The sequence below is a fragment of the Phyllostomus discolor genome, chromosome 9 (genome assembly GCF_004126475.2).
Source record: "Phyllostomus discolor isolate MPI-MPIP mPhyDis1 chromosome 9, mPhyDis1.pri.v3, whole genome shotgun sequence".
Taxonomy (NCBI): domain Eukaryota; kingdom Metazoa; phylum Chordata; class Mammalia; order Chiroptera; family Phyllostomidae; genus Phyllostomus; species Phyllostomus discolor.
Genome location: NC_040911.2, coordinates 83,866,407 through 83,891,010, shown reverse-complemented (window position 1 = coordinate 83,891,010; position 24,604 = coordinate 83,866,407). Strand labels below are relative to the sequence as shown.

The window sequence follows — 24,604 nt, the reverse complement described above, 5'->3', positions numbered from 1 at the left end:
CATTCGCTTGTCTGATGACTGAACTAGGATGACTCAAAGGCCGAGTGCAGCTAAGACTGTGGTGCCTTCATGTGGGCCCTCCATGTGGCGTTGGCTTCCTCACCCCACAGCAGCCTCCCCGTAGACAGACTTCTTGCATGAAGCCTTGGGCCTCCAAGAACTGGAACTCCCTGGGAAGTGCACACCCTCCCATGTCTTATCCTTGGCAGTTGGGGCATAGTGCCCACCACACTCTAGTGGTTGAAGCAGCTGCCAGCTCACTCAAGACACACAGAGAGGGCACTCCAGAAGACAAGTGCTAAAGAACTTGCAGCTGTGTTTTACAGGATCACAGGTTGTCTCCAATGTGTTGCCATCTCTTTAGTTCATTTTGGCCCTTAACATCTCTTGAATCCATTTCTCTGCAAGCTCGCTGGGCAAGGCATCATCATCTGTGGACGGGAGTCTCCTTGCTGGTCTCTCTGCTGCCACTCTTGAGCTTTCTATCATGTTCCCCGAAGGGATCAGCAACCAGAGGGATCTTCTTATTCTTATTTTTTTAAATCCTCACCCAGGGATATATTTTTTATTGGTTTTTAGAGAGAGAGGAAGGAAGGGAGAGAGAGAAAGAGAGAAACATTGATTGGTTACCTCCCATACTTGCCCTGGCTGGGCATCAAACCTGCACCCAAGGTATGTACCCTGACCAGGAATTGAACCCACAACATTTTGGTGTACTGGACGACACTCCAACGCATTGAGCAAACCAGCCAGGGCCAGAGGGAGCTTTTGAGTGCAAATTAGATCACATCCCTGCCCTCTTTAGAACCTTTCCATGGATCTCCACTTCTCTTGGGTTGAAGTCCAAACTCATTATGAGGCCCTGAAGGATCTCACATAGCTTGTAGCCTCACATAGCTATAAGCCTCTCCACTCAAGGCTTATGGTTTGAGCTCCATCTCTCTCTCACCCATTCTCTCCCTCTCTCTCGGTTAAATGAGTAAGTAGTACATATAAAGCACTTAGACAAGCCTCTGCACATAGTGAGCATCACATAGGGTGGAGCAAAAGTAGGTTTATGAAACACAGAGCTTATTCTTTTTTTTAAGATTTTATTTATTTATTTTTAGAGAGGGAAGGGAGGGAGGGAGGGAGAGACAGACAGACAGACAGACAGAGACATCAATGTACGGTTGCTGGGGGTTATGGCCTACAACCCAGGAATGTACCCTGGCTGGGAATCGAACCTGGGACACTTTGGTTCCCAGCCCGCGCTCAATCCACTGAGCTACGCCACCCAGGGCTTATTCTTGTATTATTATTTATTAATTGTATTTTTCCATACAAGCATTTGTCAATGTACTTTTGCCCCATTCTGTATATTTGATATTATTATTAATCTGTGTTCGGAAAATATTTATTGAGCTGCCTACTCAATGCCAAGCCCTATGTGAGGCTCGGTATACAACGATGAACAAAGAGGATGTGCAGAGCTCATTCATCCCCATGTCCCAGCCCCTAGCAGGAAGGGGGGCAGAATGGATGGTCAAGACGTGAAGACATGTTTGTGCAGGGGCACCTGAGGAAGCCCAGAGAGGTGCACTGACTTCCCCAAGGCCACACAGCAAACGTGGGACAAAACCAAGGTTGTAGGCACCTGACAAGGACTCTCCAACGAGAGGGACCATAGGCACACATCGCCCAGGGTGGAACCAGGGGTAGGTTGGGAGAGACACCAAGGGAGCCTGTCTCATCCGCTCCTTCCTGAGGGAAGAAATCTTCTATTCCAACACCTCCACCCCAATCCCAACTCCCTTCTCAAGATGGGGGAGGGGGCTGATCCTTAGCAAGGGGTAGAGGCTCAAAGAGGAAAAAAGAATGGAGAGAGGATGGGGGATTCAATGAGAGGGTGGGGTCCTCAGTAAGAGATAAGGGCCCTTGTAGGGACTCAGTGAGATAGGTGAGGCTCAGTGATGGGTGGGGGCCCAGAGAGAAGGTGGGGATGAAGTCTATGAAGAGGGTGGGGGCTCAGGAGGAGATGGACATTTGTATACTGGGGTGAGGGCTCCATGAGGGGAATGAGACCTGGAGGGGGGCGCGGAGGGTACAGTGAGGAGATGAAGGCTCCCTGAGGGAAGGGTCTTCAGTGAGAGGGAGTGCTTCGAGATTCGGGTGAGGAGTTTGAGGGGGCTGCATGAGGCCTGTGGTCCAGGGAGGTTGTGGGGTCTGTGCGAGGGGCCTGGAGACTCAGACAGAGAACGGAACTCTGGAAGGGGACAGGGCTCGCGATCCTGCAGGGGTCCGCAATCTGCAGAGCTACTCCTTGGGGGGGCCCTTCCACTCCCGACTGCGGCGCAGGCGCGACCGAACCGGCTTTTGCTCTGCTCGCGCTCCTGCTCCCGCTCAGCTGAGACCGCAGGCGGAGAGGTGAGTTTAACCCCGCTCCACGCGCTGCCCGACCCCTGCCCGAACCCCCACCCCTGCCCGAATCCCCAGCTCAGGCTGCGTCCCGCCTCCCTCTGGCAGGACTGCAGCGCCCGAGCCCTGGGGTGCCTCGAGCTTTGGGAGGTGGGCTCTCGGTGAAGTGGCGAGGGGCGGCGATCGCACCAGCCATCGCCCCAGACATCCCTGGGATGATGGGCTGCGAGGAGGCTTCTCAGGACAAGACCGGCGCCCACCTCTCCACTAAAAAGCCATTACCCCACCCACCCCGACTTAGTTTACCTCTAGGGGAAAGGACGCAGTTACTGTCGACCAGAGAACCGAGGCTGGGTCAGAAACATTGGTGTGGTGGGGGGCAGGGGAGTTGGCCTGATTCCTCCGTCCTGGCCCCCAGGAGGGCGCCCCTTCTCCGGGCCTGGGCAGTGTAGGGCGCTGGAGTGGGCGGGTCTGGGGCTCAGGGAAGGAGAACTGATTGAGGCGGTGCAAAGAGGCGCGATTCCATCCGTCTCCAGGCCCTCGCGCCGGTCATCCTCCCGCGCGCCTTCCCCCGAGCGCCAGCTCGGCCGCAGTGCCCCCTCTCGGAAGCTGGGCCCCCTCCTCTTCCCGCTCGCTTCCCAACCAGCTCCTCCCCGCTCCCGCCTCTGGGCACCTCCCCAGTGTTCCCGCGGCAAGCCTCGTCCCGGGTACTCGCGCGGGGTCTTCAGCATCCTCTCCCTCCCTCCTCCCGACCGCCAGACGGCCTCCTAGCAACTGGAGAAGGGGAGGGGGAGGGGCCAGGCCGAGGGGGAGGCAGCGTCAAGGTCACCTTCCTTCTTCCTTGCCAGCAGGATTGAGTGATTATGTATATTTGGGGAAGGTCAGTGAGTTGCAGGGGAGGAGCTAACCCAGGCCAGCCATCCCCGAACCCTTTCCCTGCTGTCTTCCGTAGGGCCTTTAAGAAATGGTGTCTGCCCTAACTCCGGCTGTTCCGCCGGCCCCATTCATTTTCCTACCCCGCTCCACTGCTCCTCAGCCCGGGGCGGTCCCGCACTGGCCACGCCTCCTCGGAGCTCCGCCCCGCCCGCCTTCTCTAGCCCTCTGGTCCTTTTTCTCCTCCTTTGCTTTTAGTCTCGGCCTTTTCCCTGTCAATTTTCTCTCTTTCTTCCTTTTTCTCCTCTTTTTCGCCTGAATTGCAGGGGAGGGCTGTGAGGAGCTGTGCTTTATAGGCAGGTCTTAGCTACGGCACGCCTGTGACACACATGGATCGCGGGGGGGCTCCAAGAATCACCCCGACGAACACTGGCTGTGCGTGTGCCTGCATGTGCCTGCGTGTGTCTGTTCATGCATGTTTGTATGTGTTTGCTTCTCTGTGCTGTGCGTGTTTATCTGCATGTGTCTTTGTGCAGTGGAATATGTGTGGCTGTCTGGCGTGTCTCTCCGGGGCGTTTGTGTGTCTGTGTTGGTGTGTGTCTCAGTGGTGCGTGTGTGCCCATGTCCATCTGTGTATGTTTCTGTTTGTGTGTGGGGGGGAGTTGCTGGTGAGTCTCTCTCTGCAAGGGTTTGAGGGCCACATCTGATTGGGAGTGAGAGGGGGCTGGAAATTCATCTTCCCCTTCGGTGTAAACTCCTTTATTTTGTCTGAGGGCCATCACTGAGGTGGGAGGGGCAGGAGCCTAGTCCTCCCCCAGCACCGCCCCACTCCCCGGCTTTGATTCTAGTCCTACCTGTGTGTGGTTACACAAGTACCTTTCATTTCTGACATCTGTGGTTCCGTGCTTGAGGAGAGGGGACCTTAGATAGGCTTCTCTAGAAATCTAACGCCCTTGACCCTAAGGGCCCCTAATCCCAAGGGCTCCTGACTTTCACTTCCTGTGGAATCAAGATTCCCTGGGACTTGGAGGTTGTCACCTTTCCAGTGGCAGCCCTGGGAAAAGACCCTTTCGGGCCTTGCAGCTTGGGGAGCTCTGCCTGATTGGACAAGCATCAGCCAGGACAGTTACACTGAAGGGCAGGGAGATTTTCAGAGGAGATGGAGATGAGGACCTCTCACTCCAGACATGGGACTCGAAAAGTACAGGATAAAAATAATAATGAAGAAATTACCATCATAATAATCATCACAACAGCTACCATTGCTTTTGGCACCAGAAGACACAATAACTATACAAAGGAAGGTGTGATCATTAGCCCTGATTTACAGATGAGGAAACTGAGGCTTAAGGAGGTAGAAGCACTTGTCTAAGGCCACACGGTCAGGAAGTAGTGGGTCTGGGATTGCAGTCCAGACAGCAAGGCTCCAGAGCCCACCGTCCCAGCCACTGAGTGGCCTCCTGAGCAAACACACACCTTTACTGACATCTACGATTGCCAGGCACTGGGCGAAGCACTTCAGTGCACTGGCCCATTCACAGTACACCAGGGAAAGCCAGGCCAGGATTCCAGGAGGCCAGGCTGTGCCATGAGTGTGGGGTGTCTGAAACAGAAGTGGATGGCACACAAAGATTCAGGAGCCTGGAACGGTGTCCTTGGGCAGCTCTCACTGACCCTTCCCTCTGTTGGCTGAACCTTCCCTGCCCCGCAGGAATCCAAGATGCCAAGCTATGACCGTTCCTGTGGATGTAGCCGGGGCCCCAACGTGGAAGACGGCAAGTGGTATGGGGTCCGTTCCTATTTGCACCTCTTCTACGAGGACTGTGCAGGTACCGCCCTCAGCGATGACCCCGAGGGGCCTCCTGTTCTGTGTCCCCGTCGACCCTGGCCCTCACTGTGCTGGAAGGTAAGGCCGGAGGAGGAGCAACTCTGATGATTTCCTGTGGCTTCAAGGAAGAGGTGGACTCAGTGGAGAGAAAGAAATGGGATGGTGCAGCGGTTAGGAGTCTTGCACATTCAAGCAATAGAAAACACGACTCAGATGGGTTTACACAATGAAGGGAAAATATCGCTTATTTTACAGAAGAGGCCAGAGGTTGTGGGCTTTCGGGCAAGGTTTGAGTCAGCAGTTCAGACCCTCACACTGAGGACTCAAGATTTCTCTTAGTCTTCAGGCTTCCCACGGGGCTCCCTCCCTGCAGCCCCTGTTAGCTTTGGGTTCTTCCCACATGTTCCCCAGCCGGCTGCTGCTTTGCTGACCCTCAGTCTTCCACTCTGCACCACCCAAGGGAAACCCTGAAATATTTCCTTCAGAAAAGAAACATTGCTTTTTATTTCTGGAAGTCCTGGCAAGTATTGCATTGGCTCTGATTGGCTCATTGCCCAGCCCTGAACTAATTTCTGTGGCCAGGGGGATAGTTTATGCTGACTGGCAGGGATGGGGGTTCATCCCACTTAAACATTACTGTGCTTTCCAGTGACTTATTGGGGTACTGCTGTCAGGGCAGTGGAAGGTGCGAGAGAAACCATCGATGTTCACATCAGCCTGGGACAGTGGCCAGCTAGGGTGCACCGTGTGGGTAAAAGTGTGGAGGTGGCAGCGAGCCCAGTCCCTGCGGTGGGCATGGCTCTTTGATAAACTGTGCAGGGTGAGCCCGAAACCTCAGGCCAAGTGTGCAGAGGATGCCGGGAGAAGAAATGCTCTCGGTGCTCCCTGGGGTGATCAGGGAAGACTTCCAGGAGAAGGTCAATGAGTATTTGATTTTTTAAAGATTTTATTTATTTGTTTTTAGAGAGGGGAAGGGAGGGGCAGAGGAAGAGAAACATCAATGTGTGGTTGCCTCTCACGTACCCCCTACTGGGGACCTGGCCTGCAACCCAGGACTGTGCCCTGACTGGGAATCGCAACTGTGACCCTTTGGTTCACATCTGGTGCTCAGTCCATTGAGTACACCAGCCAGGGAGTATTTGACATTTTTAAAGCCAGGCCATGTGCTAGGCTCTTGGGGATACAGAATTGAAGAAGGTGTGGTTCCTGTCCTCCAGCAGCTCCTAACTGTGGTTCATTTAATTATTCTGCAAACATCCCCGAAGCTACTACTCTGTAGTAGCACAGTGCTAGGCATGGAACACACTTAGTGAGCCAAAATGGGCAGCCTCTGCTCTCATGGCTCTCTCAGCTCTCAGTCTGGTGGGCAGGCAGATGTCACTTACACAGTAACCAAACTACACACCCTAGTACACACCAAAGTGAGTGCACTGACTCACCTTGAAGAATGAATGGGCACAGCATTTGCATAGAGTATAAAGCAGGTGACTTAATCCAGTTCAGGGGTATCCTGGAAGGCTTCCCTGAGGAGGTGAGCTTTAAGGTGCAATCTCAGGGATGTGTAGGACTTAACCAGACAAAGAGATAGAGGGTAGATGGCACAAAGGGATAAGATAGGGCCCGAATAATGATGGAGGGGGGCTCAAGATTGGCAGGAGAAATCCCCTGCCAGGTGGGGGCTGGGAAGGAAATTAAACAAGAGGCCCCAAGGTTCCACGTAGAATCAGTGTGTGCCCATGTCAGTTAGCAGGTGTGTTCTGTGGTTCCCATCTCTTAAGGTGGATTAAGGGGTCACCTTTAAGTCCAGTTGGGACCCAAAGTGATCCCTTGGCCGAGGGGTTGACCCTGACCGCCTCTCAATCTGTCCGCCTCTCTCCAGATCAGCCTGTCCTCGGGTACCCTGCTTCTGCTGCTGGGTGTGGCAGCCCTGACCACAGGCTATGCGGTGCCCCCGAAGCTGGAGGGTATCGGAGAGGGCGAGTTCCTGGTGCTGGATCAGCGGGCAGCCGACTACAACCAGGCTCTAGGCACGTGCCGCCTGGCAGGCACAGCGCTCTGCGTGGCGGCCGGCGTCCTGCTGGCCATCTGCCTGTTCTGGGCCATGACCGGCTGGCTGAGCCAGGACAGCAAGGCAGAAGCCTTGGACACGGAAGCTGACAGCCACGTGGAGGTCTTCGGAGACGAGTCGGAGCAGCAGCTGTCTCCCATCTTCCGCGATGTCGGTGGCCAGGCTTGGTTCTCGCCGCCTGCCAGCCCCTTTGGGAAATCCTCTGTGCAGACCATCCAGCCCAAGTGGGACTCCTGAGCTGTCCACACGGCCAAAGGAGGCACCGGGCCCAGAGTCTGGACCCTTCCTCCTCCCACCACACCCCACCCTCCCATTGTCTCCTTAACTTCTCCCTGTCAGCAGGGACCCCCCTTTCTACGCTGCCAGAAGGCTCAACTCCAGGTCAGAAAGCCTGGAGCTCACATCCTCATGCCCATTCCCAGGGAATAGGGCCCCAGCCCGTTCCAGATGCCAATCTTCCCCAAGTCCACTCAAAACTTCCCAGCCACCCTCCTTCCCCAGTCCCTTCAGGGGCAGGAAGCGTCTCCCCCAACCTGTCCTTACCCTTTCCTCTCTGGGACCTTGGCCAAACCCCTACCCTTTCGAACCACATTCCTGCTTCTGTGTTATAAGGGGTTTGGACCAGATTCTTGAGTTCTATGACTTTCCTATTCTCCCTTGATGTAAGTGTTACCCTCTATAGGCAAAAATGGGTGGGGTGGCAGGGTCATTCTCTTCCCTTGACCCCCACCCTCTGTCAGCTGCACCAGGATGCCTCAGGACGAGTCAAAGATGCTCACTGGGCTTCCTGTCCAGGATGGCACAAAACCATTTAGCCCCTAGGGTATGTTTTCTTCATGCATTTTGCCATCTGGGCCCCTCTGTCCTCCCCATGCTGGGCTAGCACTAGCCCCAGTGCACAGATGAGGCGGCTGGCCGAGGCTGGCAGTCTGCAGGAACAGCGACTCACATCTGGTGACTCCTCCTGGGCCAGCTTTTAAAAAAAATTATTTTTATTTTTATTTATTGATTTGAGAGAGAGAGGAAAGGAGAGAATCATTGATTTGCTGTTCCACTTATTTATGCATTCATTGATTGATTCTTGTATGTGCCCTGATCACAGACAGAACCCACAACTCTGGCGTATTGGGACAAGGATCTAACGGTCCAACCAGCCAAGCTGCCCTCCCAGGGCTGGGCCAGCTCTTGTTCTGCAGCTGAAGCAGGGCCCTGCACCTTCCTGGCTTTCACAGGACCCGCAGGGGCTGAGGCCAGGCTTGGCCTAGGGAGACTAGCTGGAAGCCTGATGATCCCAAGTGGCTCAGAAAATACTTTGAGCATGTACTTAAATGGTCTCTATGAGCTAGGAAAGCAGACCTAGGATGGCTTTGTCCCTCCAAGTACCCCCATCCAGAAACAATCACCCACAGGTGACGCATGAGCCTCATCCTCTACCACTAGGGGGCGCTCCAAGATAGCGGAAAAGAGCTGTCCATGCCACACCCCTACTCCCGGGCTCAGTGTCTCCCCAGCCTTGAGGGGCTTCTTTGGGTGGGGCGGGCGGGTGTCCCTGGGTCCTCTCCCACCAGGCAGGCCCTACTGCCCTTGTGCCCCAGGGCACCTCCCCATTCCTCACCTCTTCCATCCCACCTTCCCATTCAATAAACAGCTGGGGTGGATACTGACTTTGCTTCTTTTCTTCCTGACCACTAGGGCATGGGGAGGGAGGACGGAGGCTGCCACCTGTGCTGGGCACTTAAATCCACTGTTTCTCATCTGCTCCTCACGAGAAAGGACATTATTATCTTCGTTTTACAGATGAGGTAACTAATGGTGAGAGAAATGAAACCACTCGCCTAGGCTTCCAGAGGGTAAATTGAAATGCCTGCCTGTTGGGAAAGAGATTTCTCAGCCATCTTGAGGACCCACCGCCCCACCAGCCCTGGGAGAGAGGGAGGGCAAGGACGGTTTACTTTAGGGAGGGAGCTGGAGCCGAAAATGGGATCTTCAGAAGCAAGAAGAACAGCTCATCCCTATTGGCACTTGCCGGGGGCCAGGCTCTGCTCAGTATTTTACAGGCCCCCAGGATGTGCTGCCCGCACCTCAGAGAAGGGCAGTGCCAGCCTCTGGGTTGCTCTCGGCAAAACCACGGAGCCACGTTTGCCTCCTCTCCTTCCTCAACAGCCTGAATCCTATCCATCAGCAAGTCCTGTCAACTCAGCCTTGGAAATGTGTCCTACACCCGACCGCTGCTCATACACGCACAGCCAGCCGCCAGGCCTGAGCGGCAGCCACCTCTCATCTGGACTATTGCATCAGCTCCTTCCTGGTCTCCCCGCTCTGGCCTCTCCTTCCCCCAAGTCAACTCTTGACAGAGCAGCCAGGCCACGCCCTCCTCTGTAAGTCAGGCCACGCCCTCCTCTGCTCAGTCCCAGCTCAGGGCCCCCACCTCACTCAGATTAAAAGCTCAAATCTCCCAGACTTCGAGCCTCCAGGACTGTGAGAGAATACGTTTTTGTTGCTTCATTTTAAGTCACGTTGTATGGGGTGCTCGGTACAGCCACCTTAACAAGCCGGCTGTGAAACTGGTGCAGCCTGCAAGAGAGGCGAGGCGGCGACCTCAAAATGGAAAACAAATATGTCCTTTGGTCCCTCCCTCCTGTGCGGCCAAATCTATAGGTTCCATTATACATACTGGAACTTGGGACACAGCAGGACTGTTTGTGACAGAAAACACTTGGGAACAACCTAAATGTTCGTTGATAGGGACTAGGCCGTAAATCACGGCACAGTTACACGTAGGAGAACTATGTAAAAGAATGAAAAAGCTCCTTGCGTACAGATCTACACTGGTTTACAAGTACATTGTCAGGTGAAAAGGGGCAAGGTGCAGAACCCTCTGAGCACTTAAACCGTCTGTCTAGAAAGATGTATGGGCCTTGCTAGTGCATGGGTAAAGTCTCTGTTGCCTTTGGCTGCCTTTGGGGAGGGGACAGGGGTGGGAGAGAGATCTGCACTCATTTTGGATTTTAAACCATGTCAGTGTGTTTTGTTTAAAAACATAATTAACTTTTTTAAAATTTTATTTTATTTTAATTGTTGTTCAAGTACAGTTTTCTGTCTTTTACTCCCATCCTGTCCCCCCAGCCCTCATAATTAACTTTTTAAAAATCATGTAATTGATTAAACACATTTAGTAAGTTGGGATGAAGGGGCTTTCCTTACAGAAGGATTTCAGTAAACAGACACAGAAGGATTGAGAGAAATAGAAAAATGCCCAGCGTACCACAGCAGTGATTGCTGCAGGGAAAATCCACCTGCGAAAGCTAAAAGGTGTGGGCGAAACTTGCAGGTGAAAGAGGGTATCTGCATAATCTCCCCTCCAAATACTCATGAATTTTTGTATTGACTTTAACCTGCGTCCACAAGTTCTTAGATGCTCCGCCCCCCAGATGGTGAGGTTTGGTTTGTCTCCTTGAGGGTGAGCTGTGCTCAGCATCTTACTCCCAGCAAACAGAAGGTGGAAGGGGAGAAGGAGATGCGCAGTGGAGCCACATGCCAGGCACTACCTGAACCAGCGGTGAAAGTCTGGCCGATATCACGGAGCCCTGAATGATGCGAGAAGTGTACTTCATTTGTGCGGTTCTCTCCCCACATCCATGCTTTGGCCTAACCATGGGAAGACCCCAAATTAAAGAATGCTACAAAACCCCACCAACACTCTTTATAAGCGTTAAGGTCACTAAAGACCAAAAACAGGCCGCAAAACTCACCGACCGAAGGAGAGAGCATCCAGGAGGGCATCTAGGAACTGTCTGGACTCTTTGCAACTCTTCTATACATCTAAAATGATTTCCAAAAGAAAGCTAAAAAAAAATAATACAGTTGTTCTGGCCAGGATGGAGTACCGGGAGTCAGTCTCACTCGAGCACCGGAAAGAACCGGAGAACGAACCACGAAGCCCGGGGATGAGAGGCGCCCTGCAATCACCCAGGCGACCTCCCTGAGTTCCCAGCCCATGACATAGATTTCAGTATTCCTCAATACACGATGAAGCATGTAGACAGAAAATCAGTACGGGTGGGGAAGGTCTGACCAGCACTGTCACCCAACTTGGCCTAACTGGCATGTAAAGGGCACTGTACCCAACAAGCACAGAATACAAAAGGCCCTGGGCCTCGGTGGCTCCTGGAGACCCAAGGGGCACGTGGGAGGACTAAAGGGACACAGAGCTCAGAGCTGCCCCGGGCACCCTCTGGGGCAGCTCAACAGTTGGAGAGCTTCCCCTACCTCAGGGGGGAGCTATTTTCCCTCCACCCTGCAGTCCCTCCCCTCTCTGAGGTGGGGAGACCTGGGAAAGGAGGAGGAGGAGAGGGGTGTCTACCTTTGTTCCATCTCTTCTGCCAGAGCCTGAGCGCCCACCCCCACTACCCAGAGGCTGCCCCTCCTTCCCACTGGGTCTTGCCCTTCCTCCCTCGCCCCTGCCGACCCAGCCGGCCAGACCCAGAGAAGCTCCTCCACCTCACCCCCAACTGGGCCAAAGAAGGGTGACCTGGAGCCATTGTCTGGCCCCTGAGGACACTGTGTCCGGGCTGGGAGCTGAGAGGCCCCACGGTGAGAAGGAGAAATACAGGGATATTCATGGGGGGCAGGGAGAGAGAGAGAGAGAGTCAGATGGGGGTGTCCAAGAGGCAGAGGATCTGCAACATTCACGGCCAAACTCTTCATCCCAAATCTCATGTCAGGCAGTCAGCCAGGGTCAAGTCACTCTGTGAGCCTGGGAAATTTTTTAACCAATCTGAGCCTCACTGTCTTCATCTCTAAAATGGGCCAACAAGGATACCAAAGTCTTGAGACTGTTTGAGGACCTAATGAGCTTAAAGTTGTGCCTGGCACAGAGAAGTGCCCGTGAAAGGCTAGCTGTTGTCAGGAAGGAGGAGAAATCCGAGGTTCAGGACGAGCAGGCGGCGCGCAGGGCACAACTGAAGATGACTCAGACTTGGCCCCGCCCTCCGGGGGCTTCCGGTCCAGTGGAAGGAACGGTCTGGCGGAGAGGCAATGGTGGTGGGACCGGGGAGCGCTGTGGTGGGAGGTCCTGTCATGCGTCACAGGGACAGACGCAGGGAGATTCAGAGCAATAAGCTCTGCAGTCTGTCCTGTACATGAACCGATTCTGGTAGTCTTTGCCACACACGGGTGGTTATCGTGATCTCCAGCTCAGAGTGGGAAAGTGAGCACAGAAGGTTGAAGTGTCCCGTCAAAGGTTGCACGGGTGAGATGTGAACCCAAACTATCCAGGTTCAGAACGCCCAGACCCCTGGCATCCATAGATACAGAGGCGATGCCAGTCCCCACAGACTCTACCAACTATCCAACCTGGTCAGCGGCGGGGTCGTACTCATAACCCCTCACGCAGGTTCACACGGACACAGGCAAGCACGTGCTTATGCACCCAGATAAACACCAGCTCCCGCCCGTGACAAGAGCTCAGTGAATCCTCCGGAAAGTTGCCCTACAGGTGTGCATTGTTGGGGAAAAAATTACCTGCCCAAACGACCTCACAGACACGTGTCCATATGTAAATCGGTGGACTCATATATGACTCCTGGAGTAAGCATGTTACATGTGTAGATGTGCACCAATGTGTGTTCATGTGTATGCCAACAGGCATGTACATGATGATGATGATGATGATGTATGTCTCCAGACATGCTGATACAGTGTGCATTTGCACTTACTATGCTATGGATTTTTTTTTAGCAGCTGCACCTACAAAGTATCTCTGATGTGTGAACAAAGAAAGATAAGGCTCAGAGAAGCGAAGCGGCTTGCCCAGGGTCACTGAGCCAGCGAACAGCAGGGCTGAAGCCCTGGTCCTGCGGTATCAGGAAGTGGAGTCTGTATCACTGTGCGGTCGTGCTCATGGGTGGACAGAGGTGCCACAGCTGGGATCCCACACTGACGTTTCCTGTGACCTTGGACACATGACATCCTCTTCTGGGCCACATTCTCACATGCCTGTTCACAGGTGTGCTTTGTGGGCGTGTGGTGATCAGGGGCTCTGGCCTCGCTCCAAGGCTGCCTGGCCTGGTGTCACCGAGGGCTGAGAGCTTCCTGTCCCACCCGCCAGGCCCCAGAGCACATGACTGGAAGCCAAGCCCTGGACATCAGGAGCCTGGCGATGAAAGAACTCAGGATTTCATCAGCACACGTGGTCAGAGCAGAGAGAAGAAGGGAGGAGAACAGGATGGCCACTGGGACGTGCACTTGGCAGGGCCCACAGGCCAGGTGTGACAGGGGAAGAGCTGCCAAGACTGGGCATCTAATGGGGCACTCCGCAGATGCACGATGCACGCTGGTTGGGTGGGGGCGGGGAGAGCGGGATGGATTGCAGCACTGCCCAATGCCGATCCGGGGGTGGAGGGACCGAGAGAGTGAGTGAAGGAAGGGTAAGACAGTAACCATGGTCCGCAGACCCTGAGTGCCTGCTCTCGGCTGGCCCCTGGCCGGGCTCTGTGGAAGCTCGGTGAGCAGGGTGGACACCGCCCTGCCTTTGCACAGCTGAGAGCTCAAGTGACCCCAGTCGGGCTGGGTGCAAAGTGACTCAGCCAGTGTGAGCAGGCGTCGACATGTCTGGGGCAGCAAGAGTGTGCAAGAGAGGTGTGTGTGTGTGCACGTGTCCCCGAACAGCCTGCTGTCTGCCAGTGTGTGTGTCCCCATGGCACAAGCATAGCCTCCTTCTTCCCCGCCCCAGGCCTCTACCTGCCCCGTCCTGCCCTGTGTTGGAGCTGCTGTTTCCGATCACAGGACGAAGGCCTCCTCAGCCCAGAATGTGGACCTCGGCAGAGGTACAGAGAAGTATAGAAGTTTGACCCCCAGCCCTGGCTGGTGTAGCTTAATGGATTGAACACAGGCCTGCAAACCAAAAGGTCACCAGTTCAATTCCCAGTCAGGGCACATGCCTGAGTTGCGGGCCAGGTCCCCAGTAGAGGGAGCGCAAGAGGCAACCACACATCGATGTTTCTCTCCCTTTCTCCCTCCTTTCCCCTTTCTAAAAATAAATAAATAAAATACTTTTTTTAAAAAAGTTTCACCCCCAGTGGTAGAGACCTCCCAGCAGAGAGAGCCCTGGTGCCCCTTGCCCAGGCCCCTCCACCCGGAGCCCCAGCCTTGGGAGGGAAGCAAACGGCCCAAAGGCACCTCCCTGGTGCCCGGGAGTGTGGGTGTGCCCAGGCATGTGCCCGCATTCCAAGCACCGGAAGTGCCCTAGGGAACTCCAGACAGATGTGTGAATGACACCGTGGCCACTGAGTCATCTCTCTGGGCACGGGTACTGTAAGTGTTTTGCAAACACATTGACCAGCTGGGCGACCTTAGGCATATCAGCCTCTCGGAGCCCCAGGTTCTAATCTAAAACATGGGGTGATAATACCCACTTCCAGGCTTGCTGTGAGAATAACTCAGTGCATCACGACGTCAGTAAGTCGTGGTTATTTTCCAGAGTCCGCATCTTCCCAGCTGTGCGGTCTCTACCTCAACCGCACCCGCTGCGTCTCCTAACCCTGTTTTCCCCAGGACACCTCCTCACACAGGGCTCAAGGAAGTGCTTGCTGTAAGACTTGCTGAGCAAAGTTTTCTTATAATGATAGCCACCAGCACTAATCGGCAGTAGTCTTGAGCTTTATGACATGTCAGACATTGTGCTGAGGACTGTCCATTCATTCATCCAGCAATCCATTGAACACTTGGTAGGTGCAAGGCTTCATGGTAGAAACGGACACAGCAACCCTGCCCTCAGGGTTCTGGCTTTCTCGTGGGGGCAGGAGGGACAGAGAAGAGCATTTTAGGACATAAATGAGATCATGTCAGACCTTGACAAGCGCTGTGAATAAAATAAGGCAGTTGTAGAATAGAGACGGACTGCAGAGGCTGGCGGTGGTGGGGACACGCCCTTCAGGGAGGGTCACCCGGGGGAGGTGACCTCTGACCTGAGGCTTAAAGGAGGAGGAGAAGCCGGGGAGGATGTTGGAGAAGCTCCAGGCAGATGGAACAGCCAGGGTCGAGGTGCTGGGGCAGGAAGAGTTTGGTGTGATCGAGGGTTAGAAAAAAGGGAGCGTGGCTGGAGCGGGGGGGACACGGTGAGCGTGGAAGGAGACGACTCATCCAGGCTGACAGGGGTCAGCCCCTTGCTTATCATCCCAACGTTGTGGCCCAGAGAGCTGCTGCTCACCGAGGGCAGGACTGGCCCAGCGTCTCACCACTGACCAGAGGCTGGGCAGGGGTTCAAATCCAGGTCTGCCCTGTCTCCAAAACCAGGCTTTTTTGTTTTCACTCCAGGCTGCTACAGAGACACACATCTGAGCGATACACACCAATGCAGGCACACCGGCACACACACGCTGCACGCTGGCCACAGGAAGGGGTGTGGGCTCGCCCTGCACGGAGTGCCAGACTAGCAGACAGCCTGAGATACTAACGCATTTCCTGGTGTCTTTAGAAGCCAAGTAGGAGGACTGGATGTCCCCTTAGCGCAAGCCGTCCAGAACCTCTGGGCCAGGGAAACTTTAAATGGCAGGAAGAGGGAAGTGGCTCCCTAAGGAAGGGGGTGGGACCCTGGAACGACCTGTGGGGGTGCAGCCCTGGTGGGTGAGGGCAGCGTGTGGGCACATCTGGGAGCGGAGGGCAAGCCAAGGCCAGCGGAACCAGAGGGAGGTGCGGCTGCTCTCTGGAGCCCAGCCCCTGTCACAAAGGCCACCTGGCCTCTTCTCGCCTCTGCTGAGTCACCTCCCGAGACGGGACATCCGCTGCCCACGGAGCCAGCCTGGGCAGGGCTGACCCGGGGAAGCTCCTCTTCCCCATTGGCCTTTGCGGCTGTAAAACACGAAAAGATTCATCTGTCAGAACAAGAGAATCACGTGGAAGCTGCATGCAGGCACTTTTTCTGAGTCAGACTGGCAAACATCAGAAACCCTCGATGACAGCACTCACACGCTCTGCCAGCAGGGGGTAGAGGGGCAGAACCTGGACGGAGTTTCTGGATGATAATCCAGAAACTTCCATCCAAAATGCAAACGCTCCAACTTTTGACTTAGAAATTCTGCTTCTAGGAAGTGAGCTCCGAGCTTCTCTCTACCGCTCAGGTATGAGCCCTGCAGCATTGTTTGGTACGGCAAAAGGCTGGAAACAATGGAATGTCCAAAGACAAGGAAAGATTTCAATAAACTAGGACATCCCCACAACGGAACACAACAAAGCTATTTTTAAAAATCAGGAAGGTCTTTCTGAACCGAAGAGCAATAATCCTGAAGGCAAACTGTTAAACCGGGAGAAGAAGGCAGCCCGGAGGACCGTGTGAGTGCTCCGTCTGGCGAGGCGAACGGGAGGCAAACGGGAGGGGAACGGCCGGGACCGCAACCGTGCTGCTTCGCCTTCACGGTCTCGCTGGCCACACGCAGCACCCACGTGCCAGTCCGGAGCCTCCCCAAGCTCTGTGCGGGCTCTAACCTCAGGGAGACTGTCCTCTCTCCTTGCCCTGACTCAGCACTGCCCTGGCTCAGCCCCCGTGGCCCGCTGACCCCCACCCTGCTGGGTCACAGTGCGGGGCTGGCCAGAGGACAGCCCCTTGGCCATCCTCAACCTGGGATGGGGTACAACAGCCAGAAGGGAGACCAGCGGGTGCTGAGCGCTTGCCGCACCTGCCCGCACGCAGCTCTCCTGTTTCTGAGTGTCTGTCTCTGCCCAGGCCTCAGCTACAGTTGGGGTTTATCTGGGGACTGAGGTCAAAGGTCATGAATTAGAGCAGCGAGGTTCAACCTTTGCCATCCCATGCACACATCAGCCAATGACTAAAACCCTACAGCACAACCAAAAAAGAAAAAGGTATAATTTTGATTCCTTCACACTGGGCGGCTATTGTTGTTTTGGCTGTTGTCATTTTTTAATTTGACGATCTCAGGGAAAAGAGGGCAGTGCCCCTGACTAAATAGTCAGGTATTGCATGTTTTAAAAATCCTTGCGGCGCCCCAGTGTGCCTGCGGTAGCACACCGGTTGAAAATCGCTGAAGTAGAGCAAGTGGGTCTGTGGTGGGGTTGTAACTCAGCCAGGAGCTGGCCTGGGCTTCAGGTCAGGGGTCAGCACGGGAAAGATGTGTGCCCATCGGTGCCAAGTTGGCGCTCAGTCTGGGGCCAGGGTCAGAACCGAGCCGTGGCTAGGGGCAGCGACCAAGGCTCAGTGAGCAGGCTGCACCCCAGATTTCAGGGCAGAGTCCTGTGGGAGTCCACAGTCAGGGAATAAGGCTCAGTCTGTGACCAGAGTCGAGGATCAGGGCTCAGCCATTGTCCAGGGCGCCGGCCTGGTCGCCTCTTTCTCCACGGAGGGACTGAGCGGCGGGTCAGCTCTGGACTCCTTGATGAGCACCTTCTAGCCCGAAGTTCCAACCCCCAGGGCGTATGAGCTGCACCCGCTCCAAACCCTTCCCTCCTCCCCTGGCCCTACCCAGGGCACACCCAGAGGACCAGGCCTGGGTCGGTGTTTCCTCCAAGTCCTAACAGTCCTCACTCTGGCACCTCAGGGGACCCCGGTGGGGATGAGGGCTATGGGGCAGGGCTCTGTGCCTGACCCAGGAGGACGCCTTGCACAAGCTGTTCTGATGCAACTGCCTGCTGGCTGAACACCTCCACACCCTGCTCCTACTCTCCACCCCACCCAGCAACCTCTGCTCCAGAAGAGAAGGCTGGGGAGTAGCCTGGACTCAACACACTTAACCCCTTTCCTTCCCTCCCCCCCAAAGGTTTCTGGACCCCCAGGAAGCACGCAGGCAGGAAGGAGGGGATCAGGTGACAGCAGTTCTTCAGCAATTCCAGTACTAGGAGGGGGTAGATCTCCTGCTCCCTCCTCCTCCTCCCAGCTGGAAGGTAACGAGAGAAGTGGGAGCCCTGGAAGTTGGGAGTGCCCTGCCCTGACACACACACAGCAGTGACTGTGTGGCTGAAGAAAGGGAGGGACTGGTGGCTGTGCAAGGTCACCCAACCACCAGAGGCAAGATCGGAACCAGAAATCAACTTGCACTCTCTAGCTCCAGGTTAGGGAGGGGACACCTTGCCCTTGAGGAGGGCATGGGACCTCCCCAGGAGCTTTCAGCCAACCTCACAGAGGCTCCTCAAACAGTGGACTGACAGGGGCTTTGAACTACCCTCACCCGGGTTCAAACCCCCCCGGTTTGCTGTGTGATCCTGGGCAGGTTACTTCTCTCTGACACCTGTTTGTCACTTGTGAAAACAAAGGGCATACATTCATTCTTGGCTCACAGGGTTGTGGTCAGGATTACATCAGAGAGCAGATGAAAGACACGGCCCAGGCCTGCCACCTGGGGGATGCTCAGAGCCCTGCGTCTCCCAGTCACCCTCAGCTCTCAAGGGGTGTGTGCTGGGGAGCTGGGGGAGAGGCAGGAAGCGAGGCTCTGTGGAAACAACAGTAGCCGTTTATCATCAAATGCTTACCACGTGCAGGGAACTTGTCTAACACTTTGCCTGTATTAACTCATTAACTGCCATTTGATCCAATAACAATGACCATAACAATAAGCAGTTCACTAACCTTATTGGGAGGATCCTGGTAGCAATTCCATCTTGCTCTGGGTCTCAGAGCAGCTTTGTCACCAAAAGCAGGTCCAGCTGCCTGGTGTTAGGAAAGCCCACAGTTGAAGTCACGAACAGCCTGGAGCTGGGATGCCTAAAGGTTGGAGTCTGTATTTTTGAAGTTAGTTCCTAGGATTCTTACACAAACACGTTGTATCCACAAGCCACAGATGCGTCAGTGTCAGCACTTAGAGAAACAACGTCAAAGAGTGGTGGGATGGGTTGCCATCTCCCATTGTTACCAACCCCCTATCAATGTTTCTTCCATTTCTATGGATGGTTAGAAGGTCGTGTTCCAAACATTTAAGAAAACTAGAACAATTCAGGATCGTAAGAGAAAAAAAATAAAAGTTTACAGATAATTAACTGAACTATAGTTTAATTTCCCCAATTGTATATAATAGATTTTATTGAAACATTATCTCTCCCCTAAAATCTCTCTCATTTTCATCAAAGAGCCAAATCAAGACCAATTCATTTACTGCCTTCCGTCCAGTTTCACTTTGGCCTATTTGCGTAAACACCACGGGAACAGCAATTGATCACACAGGTTTTGATAAATCTACTTGTCTGGAATGTCACAAAGAACCTTCAGACGGAGCTTTAATTAATCTCTCAGGGCAAAGAAGCCGAGCCACGCAGTTGCCATCAGGCTTTGCCTGAATACCTGTGGGTCTGGTGAATTCCTCAAGTTCCCGAGCTCCCCCAAATGTCTGAGGTTCTTCCTCGCCGTCTCCCCAGAAAGCAACCTTTGCTTGTTGGCTGCAAAGACTGCCATGAGCCATAAGAATAAGTAAGGTATCCAGCCATTTCTCCAAGGGGCTTTTTTTTTTTAGATTTTATTTATTTATTTTTAGAGAGGGAAGGGAGGGAGATAGAGAGAGAGAAACATCAATGTGCGGTTGCTGGGGGTTATGGCCTGCAACCCAGGCATGTACCCTGGCTGGGAATCGAACCTGGGACACTTTGGTTCCCAGCCTGCGCTCAATCCACTGAGCTACGCCAGCCAGGGCCAAGGGGCTTTTTTTTATAGGCTCCAAAGTCAATCTTTACTCCTTAAAGCTTCTTGCCGACACCCAGAGTCCAGGCTTGTCTCTTTCCGACATGCCATTCCAGACAAGGTCTTGGCTAATAAAACCACAACTGGAAACCAGAAAAAAAAACCAGATCCCATTGAATTCATGCAAACCAATATATTGCCATGAAATTAATAATACTCCTTAACTATTTCCACATTCTGGAGGGATCAAGTAGGGAGAAAAAATATAAATGCTTCAATATTGCTACAATAGACCAAATTGCTCTATGAAAACAAATGCATTTCCTTAATCAGCAATACTTCGAACAAAGTCTCAAGAAGGATGATTATCCTCAGTTCATTCAGTCCCACAATCAGTTCCCGTGTATCCTGATTGTCCGCCACCTTCTCTGTGAACCCAGCCGCAGTCCAGGGCCCTCCAGAGCCCCATCTATTTCAAAGGTCTAATCTGCAGATTTATCCTCAGAAACTCACATTTTACAATCAGCCGGCAGGTGTAACATTTCTGCAAATCCTTCAGAGTAAAACAATGACTGTATCTACATGACCAAAAAGATATTAAAAATGACATGGTTATAGATCAGATTACAATGCAACTGACAAAGGAATCTGCTTTTTTTTGTAATAACATTTTTAAGATAACACTAAAAATTATAAATGAAAGTGTATCAGAGTAATACATTAATTAATTTGTCCCCAGCTGTCAATTTTACCTGGGGTTTATTTGGGGAAGGAACAATTGGTTTTGGGAAATCAAAGAGAGTTTTTGGCTTTTTCACTTGTTATTAAAATTATCATTCTGCTTTATTATCTATCTGGGTGCTTTTCCTTTCCTTTCTCATTCCAAGCCTTCCTTGTTCCAGTTCCCTCCTTGAGAAACCCCTTCTCCAAAGTCTCTCCTTCCTGTATGTCCCTATCCTTTATCCTTTCTTGCCTTTTCCACTTCCTGGGTTCCTTCTCTTTTTGCCCCCTCCCTGTGCACAAGCCTTCCCCAACTCTCACAGACCCCCTGCGACTGACAGGAGCCCGCTGAGACGTACATGGACCCCGTCCGACTGGCGACACGGACCCTCTGCAACGTACACGGACCTTCTTAGTTTGTTTCTTCTTAACTCATTCGGAAGTAACCAACCCTCAATTCTATTTCTTTCAATATATATTGTTGTAACTTAAACTGTCTATTGCCAAAATCATATATTTTCCCAACTTAATTGGAATTTTCAATTTTTAGAAACCTTAATGTTAGTGACAACAAAAAGTAAGTAACTAGCATTCTTTAGACTGACAAATTTATGAACACATTTTGTAATTTTCAGAAATAGTGTTTTTCCCCCATTAGCAAATACATTTACATTTTTAAGAGGCATAGTAGGGACAACAAGAACTCTTTTGTAAACCCAGGCAAAAACAAACATATTTTATGTTAACAAGTTTAAAAGACATCAACCAAACTTACACTACTCGTTTGGATTCTTGGTGATTAGTGCCTTCCTTTAGTGTGCTCAAAGGTCAGCTGTTTGAGTACCATATTTTCACTGTGTATAATGCACACTTTTCGGACCAAATTTTTGAGGGAAAAATAAGGATGCACATTATACATGGGTAGTACTAATTCTGTACCTATACAAATATTTTTAATTCTTTTATCTGTGTTCATGCATTAAAAGTGTAATTCTAGAAAGCAATAATGATATCCATATGTTCAAAAAGAAATGCAAACATTTCTTTATAATACAAAAAAACCCAGGATCTAAATATAAATAAATAAATAAATAAATAATTGACTTAAAAATTAAAATAAAAGATTTTTTTCCTTGAAAGCTTGGACCCAAAATGTGGGTGCGCATTATACCTGGCAAAATACGGTATTTACTGACCTTGACAACTTTTAGGAGCCTGGAGAAGAGAGGGGAGAGATACCAGGCTTGAAGTGGCTTTAGCAGCTTAAGTTTAAAAATGCCCATTTTTCCCCCTTTTCTTTCTGAGTTTTACTGTCTGAGAGGGGAGAGAGATCGTTTCCACCCTTCAAGCCATTAATTGAAATCCTTTCTGAGTAGAATCCTTATGATGTAACAACATGGAAGCTTGCACATAACAAATTATATCCCATTTACCAGAACTTTGGCAAAACAGTTTGAGATCAGACCAAGGGTTCCCTTCAAAAGAGAAACCAAAACAAAATCTAAAGCAAAGACAAAGTTCAAACAAATGAGTTTTTCAAATGAAATCCTCTAAAAGGCGGGACTGGGACCAGGGTTAGAATCTTATCTCACACCAACCAGTATGGCCAACGACCCTGAGGAGGTGCCGATGGCACAAGTCCAGATGGCGGAGCCAGAAGGTTCCCGGTGTGTACAAAACAGCAAAGATCAAACCAAGTCCCTAAAAGACAAGAAAGCTAGCAAAAAACTGTAGCCAAAATTTTATTTCAGGCAGAGGGGAGAGACAGAGAGCCCTCAAACAGAAACAGGCTTCCTCCCATGAGGAAGTAACAGAAAAGCAAAACTAAGAGACCATTACAAAGCAGTTTGCAACAAGAAAAGCAAACGATAAATCCGGGACTGGGGAACTGGGATATTTTTTTCTTATCACTCAGCCACGCCTGCCACTGAGTGGCACCTGTTGATCCTGCAGAATTCCAAATGGGTCAAAGAACCCAAGTGGCGGGGCAGGGGCTTCTGGTTGTGCATACCAGGCACTGTACCCAGTTTGGGCTGTCAGTCCACAAGAACCGGTTTCCTTTCCCCAGCAAAGCACTGAAAGGCAGCTGATGCCTCACAAACAAGAACAGGAAGTTGCAGCCGCTGGCAAATTCCTGCAATCCCTGCCATGAGGTCAGCCTGCCACAAGCAGCTGAGACCCCCAGCCCAGGTCCTCCAGGCCTTACTGGGGTCCCCAGAGTTCCATCTGGAGTCACCAAAAACTGGAACTGAAAGCAGTTCCAGCTGCCTGCTGCTACAAAAGCCAACACTCAAGAGGCAGGTGCTGACGTAAAGGAAAGTGGTTTATTTTCAGGTGGCAGCAACCTGGAAGGCGGGGAACTCACATCTCAAAGCCTGTCTCTTGGAAGATGGGGGGCTCATGTCACAAAGCCCATCTCCGCCTCTCAGTGGAGGCAGACGTTTTTACTAGGAGGGAGAGGGGAACAGAATAAAAAGATCAAGGAAGGGGATTGAAAAGTTCTCTATGTGCGGATGAGCACAGTCCGTTCTGATGAGGCAGGTGATGGTCCGGTGTGCGTCATCCCGGTTTAGGTCATCCCAGCTTCGCGCCATCCTGGCTCCACAGTCAGGTCAGCTAGCCTCCCGCAGCTGGGGTGCCTGCAGGTTGGAGTCTGTATCATTTGAAGCTAGTTCCTAGGATTCTTACACAAACATGCTGTTCATCCACAAGCCACAGATTCGGTAGCGGCAGCACTTAGAGAAACAATGTCAAAGAATGGTGAGGTGGGTTACAATCTCCCATCGTTACAACTTTCCACTGTTACAGCTAAGTGACTTGCTCAGTGTCATACAACTGGTTCGGGCCAAGGAGGTGGCAAAAAGCAGTCGACAAAGACCCCCTGGGCCTTGAGCCAGACCAACTGGTTTCTAATCCCATTGCCCGCCTCACTCCTTGGGCCGGTGATGTCAGCTCTCTGAGCCCAGTTTCCTCATTTTCCCCCAGGGATGACAACAGCAGCTTGGTGGGGAGATTCGAGGATACACTGAGATGATGTAAGGGAAGCACCCGCACAGAGCCATACTCAATCCACGGGCACAAGAATGACGTTCTTTGCAAAGAAAACCCAGGCTCACAGGGCAGACGGCAAGATCACCCAGCAGGGCTGTGGCCGCCACTGGGCTACCTACGCCTGTGTGGATGCTGCCCCGACACTCGCCTGCCTGTCTTGCCCAGGGCCCAGCCTGAGCCAGATTCAGGTGACGAAGGATTTCTGCAAAGAAATACCCTGGGAGGCCCCAGAGAAGGAGGAGGTGCCCAGTCTCCTATTACGGGCTCCCCAAGAGGAGCAGAGGCTACAGCCGCAACTCTTGAATCACCCACCAGCTTTCCCAAATGCATTTATTCATTCAGGGTTTTTCTTCCAATCAACTCATTTAAAAAATGTATTGAAAATGGAATTTTTAAATTTTATTTTTTATTGTTGTTCAGTTACAGTTATCCCAATTTTCTCCCATTGCTCTCCCCCACCCCACCTACCCCTAAAATAGAAATTTTAAATTACTGGCCTCAAACGGAAAGTCACTATCATTTGTCATAAAGGGGAAGCAACCATAAAATTAAATACCAGGAAAACAAAACAACATTCTTAAGTTCTAATTAAATCCCATTTCTTGCTGACAGTTCTGATCTGAGCCCTGCTTTTTCCTCCTTAATAAATGAGGCATGCCCTGGCTGGCGTAGCTCAGTGGATTGAGCGCCGGCTGCAAACTAGGCATCGCAGGTTCGATTCCCAGTCAGGGCACATGCCTGGGTTGCAGGCCACGACCCCCAGCAACCGCACATTGATGTTTCTCTCTCTCTCTCTTTCTCCCTCCCTTCCCTCTCTAAAAATAAATAAATAAAATCTTTTAAAAAAATAAATAAATGAGGCGTTAAAGACACAGAAACTGCCCTGGCTGGTGTGGCTCAGTGGATTGAATACCAGTTTACGATCCAAAGGGTCGTGGGCTTGATTCCCAGTCAGGGCACGTGCCTGGGTTGCAGGCCATGTCCCTGGTTGGGGGCGTGCAAGAGGCAACAACAACACATTGATGTTTCTCTCCCTCTCTCTCTCTCCTTT

At 52.2% G+C, this 24,604-nt stretch overlaps 1 protein-coding gene across 1 annotated transcript; it reads left to right on the top strand.

Moving 5' to 3' along the window:
- Positions 1-1,398: 1,398 nt before the first annotated feature.
- Positions 1,399-8,830, top strand: NRSN2 (neurensin 2). Its single transcript, XM_028524739.2, has 3 exons — positions 1,399-2,406; positions 4,982-5,176; positions 6,978-8,830. Exons 2-3 carry the CDS (start codon positions 4,991-4,993, stop codon positions 7,401-7,403), a joined length of 612 nt encoding a protein of 203 aa, XP_028380540.1. The 5' UTR covers positions 1,399-2,406; positions 4,982-4,990; the 3' UTR covers positions 7,404-8,830.
- The last annotated feature ends 15,774 nt before the right edge of the window (positions 8,831-24,604 follow it).